The sequence below is a fragment of the Brienomyrus brachyistius genome, chromosome 4, assembly GCF_023856365.1.
Source record: "Brienomyrus brachyistius isolate T26 chromosome 4, BBRACH_0.4, whole genome shotgun sequence".
Lineage (NCBI taxonomy): Eukaryota > Metazoa > Chordata > Actinopteri > Osteoglossiformes > Mormyridae > Brienomyrus > Brienomyrus brachyistius.
This window is the reverse complement of record NC_064536.1, coordinates 15,976,404-15,988,467: the sequence shown is the minus strand read 5'-3', so window position 1 is coordinate 15,988,467 and position 12,064 is coordinate 15,976,404. Positions and strand designations below refer to the sequence as shown.

Here is a 12,064-nt window from a genome sequence, read left to right as displayed (position 1 = left end):
TTTTATCTCCAGACGTCAATGATGAAACAATTGTCCTGATAAGCATGTTGTAGAAAGAGGTCAGACACATCAGTCACGAGAATGTTCCAATGTCGGCAAATTAATAACCAGCAACCAAGACGGTCTCCTCGTATCATTCTGTAAGGTTGTGCTGACTGTTAATTTTTTCTCAGTGTACATCTCCAATCTTCACTGTTGTCATTGCATTTTGTATCATTTCTCCACCACTATAATTCCCTCTGTACTTCGAAAGGGATGCAAGGAATTCTTAATTAAATTAATTTTAATGTCATTTAGTATACATTATATTTGCATAGAAAATGCACATTTTACAATGTATCTTGATACGTAAACATTAAAAAGGACTATAATTAAATATATACACCATGAGTTAATGAACATTTATAATCAAAACAAACAATTTCATTCAGATCTTCTCACAAGCAGATTCTAGGATTTGACGATAGGGGGCGAGTTCGCCCTCAAGAAATAAAGGACAGATTCGCCAATTGGATTTAAAATGGCATTTATTTTTTGGGAGGCGGGCTTGAGATAAGAAATATAGTCTAGAATTGTTTATGCTCAAAAATAATTCTAACAAGCAGGCTTATTTCTGAACACTGGATTAAATTAATCACTGGCAGAAGATAATGAGCTTTTCCTAAAGAGCCGAACCCGCAGTGTCCAGAGATCTCCATCACTAATAATGAAATGTTAAACATATATGCCCATTTTAATCTTTCTTAATCTAATTACTGTATACGGGTGATGTAGCCAGAATTACTAATTGACTGTACCTAGTGAGTAACTGACAACACTGTTCAACCGATCAGCCCCCTGGATCACAGTTGGTAGCCACCCATTTCTCCGCGTCCCACCCCCTACTGTTCATTGGCTGGCGACAGCCTTGTCAGACGGACTCGGATGCCTCGTTTTCAACTGATCTGAGGATCCCCTGAGGGTCGCTCTTCCTCTGAACCCCGAAGAAGAGGTGGTGAAGCAGGCTGAATGAACCCTGGGCGAAGCCTCATGACCGGTGGACATCGCTCTCAGGGGCTACCTGAAACAGATACCCCCTGGCTCAGGTGCCTGGGCGTGTATCCATTGGGTCACAAAGGAGGAGGTGAAACGGAACAGATATGAAGTGATTTACCCTAGCTGGGAAATTGTGAATGAGAGCACTGGAGAGAAAGCCTCATCCCGGTCAATGAGGGAGCCTGTGCACTTAAGGCTGAAGCATCGCTCGATGTCATAGGCTGGGGATGCTGATCAGCTATTTAGTGGATTAGCTAATTAATCCAAAGGTACTTTGTGCCTACCTTCACTAATAATACTGTAACAGAGCTTCTACTGGGCCAGCCCATCGCAGGGCACACTCACACACCATTCACTCACGCATGCACTCCTATGGGCAATTTAGCAAGTCCAATTAGCCTCAGCATGTTTTTGGACTGTGGGGGGAAACCGGAGTACCTGGAGGAAACCCCACGACGACATGGGGAGAATATGCAAACTCCGCACACATGTGACCCAGGCGGAGACTCGAACCCGGAATAATAATAATAATATATAATAATAATAAAATGTGCCATCATACCTGAACCCACCCTATCCTAAAATGGTGATCTGATATCTAATAACTATAAATAAACCAGTTGTGGACACGTTGTGGACCTGTTCAAGGGATTATAATGAACTGAACCGGGATTGCTTTGCATTATCATCTCCGTTTATAGGGTTCCGCCATTCTGACGGGGCTTATATGAGTCTCATGACACATGCTGCAGGGAAATACCTCCCCCCCTCTCCTTGACACCGCTCCAACTCATCCGGCCAGTGTGGTCTGTAGTTGGATTGGCTACTACCACCATCTACAGGGCGAAGGAAATTATTGCAGTTATTTATATTACAGCTTAGTATACCGTTTTATCCAAAGTGTATGTAAGTAATAGTTTCACACATGTGCCAAACTATACTGGTGGTTATATTTATATAAGGAACCTAAAAGTAAACGTTTTCCCAGTTGCCTTCCTTGGATTTAAATCTGCAAATATTTCTTCGCGACAGAAGCGTTTCTAAATGCTGCAAATACCTTTAACAAGATGCAGATACTCTTTCAACGTGCCGCACGGTAACACCTTCGGTGCGGTTTTGATCTCCGCGACGACTAATACCGTAATGTAAGGAATGTGAGCGCCACTGACGAAAAATGCCAGCATCACGCAATCATTACCACAGTGGCCGAAGTATCTTGATTCTACACCCCCATGACTCATTCACGTCTTATACTACCTTAATAGACACCAGATCAGTCGCTCCATTATGCAGCACCGCGAGAGTCTTTCCAGTTTGAATTAGTTTGACTTTCAAAATAGTTTTGCTTGCCGATAAATTCTATATGGCAAGTTCAAAATTGATAAATGAAGTATACTAATATTAACCAGTAACATTTTAGTAACGAGAGACAGGTACCGTACATCCAGGTTAGTTTTCACATATATAGTTATGTCTGAATTAAATGGATCAGATTCCAGGACCCCGTAGTCCATGTTCCCCAAACACAAGGGCAGGACTGACCAATTAGGCCAGTGCTCCCTCTCAGCTCTCAGCCAATCAAGAACACTAAACACCTGCCATAGGTGTGTTGGGAGCTGGAAGATGAAAAAAACATGGACTGGAGATCCCTGGGGACTGGGTTGGAAACACTGGGCTAGACAGGCTGTAACAGCTACCTTCCACCTACCTTCTCTGTTTTGCCACACGTTCATCGGGTCCTGGCTCAGCACGCACACACACGCACGCGCACACACACACACGTAGGGTATACCTATCCTTATGGGGCCCACTCATTCATTTCTATGGGAACAATGCTAATGCTAACTATGACAACCTTAACCCCTACCAGGAAACTGGTCTCCATAAGGGAAAAAAATACGGGTATTCATCACGTTGTGGGGACATTGTGTCCCCATAAGGTAAGGTATACCTAGACCATGCACACACGTGTGCGCTACCTTACATATAACTGGCATCTTTAATTCCAAGAACACACATGCTGCTCAAGTACTGCATGTGCCATTAATCTTCAGTGGGTCACATCTCTCTTGTAATCCATTTAATTTCATTTTTCCTTCTTTGGAACATTTGCACTCAAATCTATGTTTTAAAAAGCATATCGAAGCCACAAGCCAGACGTACCGTCAGCATAGAACACAAGACCCAACTGGTCAGGGCATTTTCCACACTAAAGAGCACATCGTCACGCACGATCGAAACATCCTCGCAACCTCGAGACACTGAGTCGCACAACCCAATGAAAGGCAGAACATTTAGCCTTTTTTTCCCCAACCAAAAGTACCCATCACAGTGCATGTAGCATGTAGCTGGCAGGAGACGGAACGTATCTCAGTGAAAGCTCAATGCCTACAAGGCTGATCGGAGAAGATCCATCCGATGGAGGGGACTCCAAAAATCAGGTCCAAGGAATCACAGCTTCGCAGCAGTCAGCCGTCTCTCCCAACATCCGAATGACTGAAAGCTAAGCCGTTTAAAGGCAGTAAGGCGCTCAACACCCTAAGCCCCTCTTTGCATAATTGATCTGTACTGGAACCCAGTACAAAGTCCCTGGGTTATTTTTAGAATGCAATAAACCTCTGCGGAACTTGCCAGCAGCATCTGTATTGAAAAGATGGTTCAATTTAAAAATATTTCATATTTTTAAAGTGAAGCCAAGGTCCCTCCATAATCAGATATTGAAAGATGCATGAATCAGTCTGAACAATGTGCATTTATTGAAGTTAAATAAAATTACTTGAAGAAAAAAAAAAAGTATGATTAAAGGTCCAGAAATTAAAAAATTACACATGTAGTTGTATTTCTTTGACGTCAAGGACACAGATGTACTTGGCTGGAATAGAAGAGGCTCTGGTGAGGCCTGTGAACTTGCAGCGTGCACTATCAGCAAGCCAGCTCTGCCTACAGCCCATAATGCAGGACACGCGTTATTTCTCTCCCCACTTTAACCGTTAAAAAAATATATTCTCCATTAAATCCAGAAGAATGAAGGAATCTGCAGGAAGCCTCCCCAGCTGACGTATACGAACTTCATAGCGGGAAAGAAGTTTTCAATCACAAGAACTGGCGAAACAGCGGAGACAGGGAAGACGTTCAAAAATAAAACGCATCACACGTCCTCGGCCAAATCCCCATGGCAACATAAACACAACCAGCATCGCTGCTCGTGTTACAGACTTGTGATCGGAACACGATGTACTTAAGGTGATGAGCAACAGCAAGAGAGCGACAAGTTACGGTCTTGGTGAGAACACCGTGGTAAAGAATATGGGGAGGGAGAAACGCCAAGCGGAAGAGCTTCAGTAGAGCTTCAGTAGAGCTTCAGTAGAGCTTCAGTAGAGCTTCAGCGAGGCCTCGAACAGCTGGGCCAGGTCGTCTTCTGTGTGAGTCCGGGGGGCAAGTTTGGTGACCCTCTCCTGCAATGACACGACCCTCTCAGACACAGATGTGTGTGACCTCAGTGTAACATTTCCCTTACTGCATGCTAAGGGGTGGCAGTGGACTCAAGACAGGCCACCCACCTGTGGTATGGTGCCCTTCACAAGTGCAGGGATATCAGCTCGGGTGTAGCCAACGGCCCCCAGACCATCCTCCACCTGCAGGTCCTGCAGGATGTCCCTCAGGGTATCTGCCAGCACTGATCCGGCATCCTTGCGCTTGACACTCCGCACGTCGGCCCCTACAAAGATGCCAGGTCACGCTCTGCTTTTTTCCCCCCTACAGAGTTCTGCAGGCTTCAGGCTCACCGGTTTTCAAATCTCACCTAATATCTGTGCCGCCTCAAGGTGGCGCTCTGGACACATGGGTCCAGTGAAGGCAAAGACCGCAGGGGAAGTCAGCACAACTGAAAGGCCGTGGGGCTGAGGGAGTAGCATGAGACAAGACAACGGGACAAATGAACCTGTGCGAGACTGCCCCCTCCTGGTAACTTAAAGACACGGCCGGGCAATATATTTTGGAAAAAAGAAGTGATGGTTGAATACATTGCCCTAAATATATTCAGTGATGTATTCTGTTACAGTACATATCAAGTGATTCAGGGCTGCCAACTCACACATCTAGCATAACACACACTCCGCCGGACTCTCTTGGTCACGCAAGAAATCTTACAGCAAATTTATATTCCGTTATAAACCTAAAATTAGCTACATCAGAAGCCTTGGGGTTTGCAAACCCTACAGACTATTTACAAGGTAATTAAACTGTTACATACATGAAAAATGAGCATGAAGACTGATCTCAGAATGAAAATCTCACAGCAGGCAGCTGACCAAAGTTGGCAATATTAGCAACGTATTCAGAATACTTTACGAACGGATGTAGAAAACGTTTTTAAAAGGCTGTATTCGTCTGACCAAAGGATGTTGCGAATGCTCAGGTAGGCTAAGCTGTGTGTGACAAAAGAGGCCATTCAGTTCTGTTTACGCATGCAAGGATGCATGAATGAATATGCACCAGGCATCATTTTATCTTTATCAATATCCGTGGTTCAAGTTGCAGTCGGCTTGAAACAAATTTCAACTTGAAAGTGTTGCTTTCGTTGAGAGGTTTTATTAAATTAGAATTGGAATCTTACAATGCAGATGGAGTTTCTACAATTGGCAGACACCACTGACATTTCATAGTAAATACTTGGAAAAAGTGAGGTGTGTTAATTGTATTGTCTTTTGTATGTGTCACTTGTTTTTGGTGTTATACGGTAAATGTCACAGGAGTAGCTGGTCGAAAATCACAATAGTGACAGGACCACAACCTGCTCACCGGTATAGTAGTCAGTGGGGGCTGAGTAAGGAAGATGTTTTTAATTTGTTGTCCGCCGTCGCAGTTGCCACAATTTTTACAGCAATCGTATTTTATAAGAATTTTTTTAAGCTGGACACGGAAGATTTTAAGACGATGGAATAAAGAATGAAATGTAAATGGCATTTTGGAAACTCCGCGTTCTTTCATTTTAACTGCACATCATGCAGCACGTTGCCTTCTTGCTCAGTCTCCCAGCGACATTCGGTGTATTTAAGTTGTCGCTAAACAGTGGCGTTTGTATTTCCACAACACGACAGCGCCACAGTCAGTCATGGCCGCGGTGCTGATATAGAACTCATTACTGCCCCCAGCTGGCCAAAGGGAAAAGCGTGCACTTGATTAAAAAAAAAAAAAACACAAAAAAACGGCATATCTTTCAAAAGATTTTTGCTTTGAAACTTTTAAATACTGCCTTTCCGACTTTTTTTTTGTACTCCGAATATGTTCTGCCATTACTGCTATGCCGTCACATCCCAAGAATAGCAGAAAGAGAGAAAAACAGGAAGTCATACCACTATAGGGTGATCCACATCATAGCCCTTTGCCCTGAAGGTTTTCACATTGCCTGCGATGGGGTAGGACATTCCATGGCTAGATCACAGAGAACATGGTGTTACTGATTAGCTTATTATGAGGCGCAGTTTAAATTGAGGGCAGAGTGTACAGATTTACCACAGATGAACGCCGGCATTCCCAAATCCAATCCCGGCAAACACGCTGGCAAGGTGCATGCTGGACCTCGCTTCCACGTCCCCAGGATCCCTCACGGCTCTGGGGAAGCGTGGAAGACATCAGAGGGGTCAGAGGTGAGCGAGGAAGGAAGAGCACCAACAGAGATCAGGAACTGTGACGTGTCAGTCAGCTGACCTTACTCCACCCAATCAGCAGTCAGACAAATGGCTGCCATATTAATTATACTGTCGGCAAGCATTATTAGGGCTGCAGGACAGACGCGGGACCCACCGTTTCATGTACTTAGCCACTACGTGCAGGGCGTGACGGGACCACACGTCACTGATTGGGTTGCTGCCCTGGTAGGCGGGGCGGTTGATGGGGTTGGTAGGACAGGGCTTACGCTGGCTGTAGGGCAGAGCAGTGTAGGACTCCAGAGCATGGCTGAGGAAGAGGGCACGACGTCAGCTGAGTCACCCCACCCAGACAGGCTACTACTTATAGAGAAAACTAAGTGTTCCCTTTCTGCAGAAAGACATGACGTGTTTCTGCAGTTAAACATTTCAACTCAGGTTTCTGCATTTAATTGTTAGCTATGGATGTAGATCAGGGGCAGGCAACCCTGGTCCTGGAGTGCCGGGATCCAGCAGGATTTGTATTCTATCTGGTCTCTGATGAACCACACCTAGACTTCAGGCAGACAGTAACTCATCAGGTAGGCTAGAAAACCTGCTGGATACCGGCACTCCAGGATAAGCGTTGCCTACCCATGATGTAGATCAGCGATTCTGAACCCATGGGTCGCAACCCAAATTTGGGTGGCGGCAGCAAGTTCTGAAAGGGTCACGAGGCAGAACTGGAAATGCAAGCATTTAAAAACGATCAGATTTCCCAGCCCCAATCCTAGAATTGTCCTATATAAATGGGTCTTAGGTCTGCAAATGCTTAGCGCAAAACTAGTGAACACTCAACCAATCCAAGAAGGCAAACCACAGATGCTTACTTTAAAATTCACTGGCACATCCAATCATATTGGTGCGTTGATTGGCGCAAATTGCTTCATCATAGCGTTAATTTAAACCTGTACCTGATATAGGATTGCGACTGAGCTGGAATGGTAAAAAAAGGTCGAGAACCATTGATGTAGATGATACCTGCAAGCTACATACATCTGCATGAAACTCATAAAGCTAAAGTATGAAGGAGATAAATGAGATACTGACGTGGGAAGCTGCCACAAATTAGCCACGGTGAGGCTAAGGTAACACGTACCACAGCACGTCAAACCCACTGTTGGCGGCCACTCGCTCAGGCATGTGCAGTGTGTGGAGGGGATCTACCATCCCTAACGTCGGCTTCAGGGCTCGGCTAGCTATGCCTGAAAATACACACAATACGCATACACAGATATATACATTCTACATTACAAGCAGTCAATAACATAACAAGTACAACAAAATTAATATTCATATTGCTTATAGCGGCAAATCGGTAGACAGTGTAAAGCAGCGAGGTTAAAGCTTAATTATCAGAGTTTCATGAAGAGTCTGAAAATATGAGTGGGTGACATTTAAAATTCCCAGTTTCTTCAGTATAAGGAACATGTCGCAACGTTTAGCTGCCTTGTTAAAGCTCCCCGGTGCGGTGCAAGCGCTGTGAAATGAAATGGTAAAGCGTCAAATAAGGCCAGACTCTGATATCAGGCTGAAACTCAAAAACAGCTTTTCAGGCCAGCTGAAAGTGTACCTTACATAAACCATATAACCCCTAATATGTGCGACCACAGAAATACAGGATTTTCTTTTTACCAGTTTTAGCTTTTAAAGGCTCATAGTCAAAAATTGCCACACCGGTGGTCTCACTTCCCGTTCCGGCAGTTGTAGGTACTATATATACAAAGGCAAAAAAAAAAACAAGAAGATTATGCAAATAAGATATAAAACAACATATGGTAAATTATAATGACAACACACGGAAACAAGTATGTTCTCAAAAGCAAATAAGTGATAAATTGTATTTTGTCCCTTCTCTAAAGAGATACTAAAATCTTGTTTACTTCACTGTTTAGTGCAACCTGCTGTCCCCAAAATCCCCATCAACAGTTCAACTGACACAGTTGGATGACCATCCCTGCCTGGACAGCCATTTTCCTTGATTTACCTGCTATTAGAGGCTTAAGGGTCCGTGTTACCGGCTGCCCCTTGCCAATTGGAGCATTCACAAAGTCCAGGAAGTCTGCCTCGGGGTGACAGGCATACAGATTGGCTGCCTTGCAGGTGTCAATCACAGAGCCTCCGCCCACCGCCACATACGCATCGAAGTCTCCACGCTTTGCAAAGTCGATGGCGTCCATGAAGCTGCATGCAGGAGTGCAGGGTGACCGCAGAGCTTTGGCCTGACAGACACGGGGGTGTGAGAGAGAGGTGGAGGCGATGGTGCTGACCTGGAATCCGTGGGCTCCACCCGCACTTGGTCGTAGCACCTGAAAGTGACGTCATGTTTGGCCAGTGAGTCCAGCACCGCTGTGAAAGGCGGGAGGCGGGACACAGTCCTGTCCGTCATCAGACACACGTTCCGCGCTCCCAGATTCCGTATGTCCTGCACTCCATTTACAGTAAATAAAACAGTGAAAATAAAAAAGTATAACCTTTCTTATGAAATGGGTAACTTGTGTTACAATTATTCTTTCAAGGACATTTTAGTGCATGAAATAAGATATACAGTGTCACAGTCTGCAAACTCATTTACATGCATGTGACAGTTTTATTAACTTATAAATAGTCTGTAGGGTTTGTAAACTACCCCAGCGCTTTTAATGCAGCTAAAACAGAAATAAGATTTCTTGCATGAGAGCCTGAAAGCATAATGTGTCACATCAGATGCTAGGCAGTTGCAACCCCTGAATATATTACGCTCTTTGTTTCAAATTACTGCATTAAAACACATATAACAGACAATCATTACCATGCCAATTTCTCTAGTAACGCCTTCTCCATATCTAATGTTTGAGCTCGCCATCTGAAAGACACGGAGGAAAGTTGTGGATCTTGTACATTTCCATACGGGCTGAGCAGGTGGCAGGCGCTTCGGAACGGTACCTCAAAAGCATAATCGGTTGTCCGGCTTCCCGACCCATGAACTGAAACTACAAAACAACTTAAAATCAGCGTCTAGCCAGGTAACAATAACTGCAGGAATACTTAAATGCGCGAATGCAGCTCAACTATTATAACAGCGACATTTCCCAAAATATTATTTGGAAAAAGGTATATAGAGATATGATGTGCATGACTGCTACCTTGATGGTATGTCTGTGAATGAGCAGGACATCTACACCTAGGGAAGAAAGCAAGAAAAACAAACAGGCTACAAATCGAAATTTACAGAATGCAGTAACTACGCTGTCCAGTAACCGTCCTTTCGCTGCCGAGTTTTCTATTCCAGTTTACATATCTTACAGTACAGCAGGAAAATGATTTAAAAGAACAGTTTAATGCAATACAACTTACGCAGCTCTCTCGAGTTGCCTAAGCAAACTGACCACACGATCGCGTCCTGCCATTGCAATTATCGCCCTTTGCTTATGACTGAAACCGCTGCAGGGGGATTGTGGGAAAACGAGTTTCTGCTGCTGCTCCTGTACATGTCACTGTAGGTCACTCCCAGTGCTGCTTCAAAAATAATGAAGATAAATCTAGCGACTTTTTGGAAAATTCCTAGCTGACAACAGAAACAGAAGTATATATAAATGAAAACGGCTTCATTGATAATACTGTTTTATAAAACAGTATACGTGAGCACATAGAGTAGGAAAGAAGCAAACAGACGAAAAGATCTTACACCATCTGACACTAGGCAAAATGCAAATACGATGCGATGACGTCACAAGATGCGCATGCGTCATCTAGAGACTTTTCGAGCAGTCTTTAGCTACTTTCTAATAAAAGTAGTTGGCAAAACTGTCTGAACTGGATGAGGAGGCAAGACTCTTGTTAAGCAACAGCTTGCATGGTGTCCTACATGGGAGGTTGGCCAGGTCATTTATAGCTGGTCATCTTATAGCTGTCTGCTTATTCAGCCCATCTTCTGCAATCTCAGGGCTATGCAGACACTTTTCGAGGGGCAGGTGCTCAAAGGTTAAAGGGGGGGAATTCATTACCTTTAAAGCTCACGCACAGGTTCACATTAATTAGTTTGGGCAAAACGGGCACCCCCCCCCCCCACCAGCATGTATATACTACTGAACTGGGGGGGCAGGGGCTTGGCATATCTACCAATATTCCCCCTTTTCCCAGGTTTCTCCTGTATTTAAAGCCCATTTCCTCGTGCCCCCTCCCATTTTGGTGTTTGTTGAAACTGTGATGATTTGCAAGGCACTCAAACTGTATGATCGTCAAACACAGATCAATGATGTCTGACGTTATCTGAGCTGTAAGATTGTCTGTAAAACACAATCTAAGCATGCAATCCTAACACTACATACAGTTTCCACCCATCTGTGACCCCAACCAGCCAATCCAGAACTCGATTGAAGGGGTATGTAAGGCTGCTCCCTGAGGAGGCTGGCAGACCAGCTGAATGCCTAATGAATTAGCTAGCCGACTAAAGTCTGATTTGTACATTTGTGTTGAATCGATGCCATAAGTACATCGCAGCTGTGTACCGTACACCTAAGCCGAAGCCTGACGTACACCTCCCAGATGTGTAACTTTACGTCACAGTTCTCACAGTTCACAAGAACTTGGTAGCATAAATTGTTTTGGGGGAGCAAAGAAAGCGTGCATCCCAGGTGTACTTATATCGCTGATTGACCCTGAAGCGCTATTTATATCTATCTCATTAAATAACCCACCCTAGGCATCGTAATAACAGGTACACAAAACACTCAGGATGACAGCGCTGATTTCACATACACTGATACGTTTATTTGCACTATACAAGACTGAAAAGAAAGTAAAAAGTAGTGCAGACACGAACTTTAGAAGATGCATAAAAAGTCACTTTGTAGTGGTGTGACATTTTTCCAAGTTCATCTATGGGAAGTTTGGAGCAGTACAAATGTAACCGGATGTAAATGGATACGTTGTTAAATGTTTGTTTTTTTTATGTTTCAATTGCATGATTCAACGGTCCAATATATTGCAAGGTGAGAAGACAGAAATGCCATATCCAGAACTATGTATCATCTAGCATTTTAACGGTGTAATTGCTGAGCGACACGAACACACGACTCAGAAGTATAAATGCTCATGACATAATACACCACTTGTGGAGGTCATGGCGTGGGCTTGATGCAGAATTATAGTTCAGGCTTTACATAGAGATATTGTTATGTATTTACTGGCATCCCTTTTGTATTTGTTTGCTTGTTTGTCTGCTAATTCAATCTATCCCCCCCCGCCCCCGTCAGCTCTCGCTTTACCCAAACAGAAAGGTACAGTGTCCTCATAACTTCTGATGCTGCCTGTCGATCTCTCACTCCCATATCGCTCCCCTATTCCCCCAGGACGTCTTT

The 12,064-nt window shown here is 44.2% G+C and overlaps 1 protein-coding gene across 2 annotated transcripts; it reads right to left on the bottom strand.

The window, feature by feature from the left end:
* Positions 1-3,768: 3,768 nt before the first annotated feature.
* adhfe1 (alcohol dehydrogenase iron containing 1) lies at positions 3,769-10,274 on the bottom strand. Of its 2 annotated transcripts, XM_049012217.1 has the most exons (15): positions 10,059-10,272; positions 9,848-9,885; positions 9,648-9,694; positions 9,514-9,567; positions 8,993-9,147; positions 8,710-8,906; positions 8,358-8,435; positions 7,822-7,927; positions 6,841-6,993; positions 6,550-6,648; positions 6,390-6,468; positions 4,838-4,934; positions 4,596-4,753; positions 4,422-4,490; positions 3,769-4,388 (listed from the first exon to the last, which is right to left on the bottom strand). In XM_049012217.1, exons 1-15 carry the CDS (start codon positions 10,109-10,111, stop codon positions 4,374-4,376), a joined length of 1,398 nt encoding a protein of 465 aa, XP_048868174.1. In that variant the 5' UTR covers positions 10,112-10,272; the 3' UTR covers positions 3,769-4,373. The 2 variants fall into 2 exon arrangements, with proteins under 2 accessions (XP_048868174.1, XP_048868173.1); XM_049012216.1 differs by lacking the exon at positions 3,769-4,388 and having other exon boundaries at positions 4,398-4,490; positions 10,059-10,274.
* Between the last annotated feature and the right edge of the window lie 1,790 nt (positions 10,275-12,064).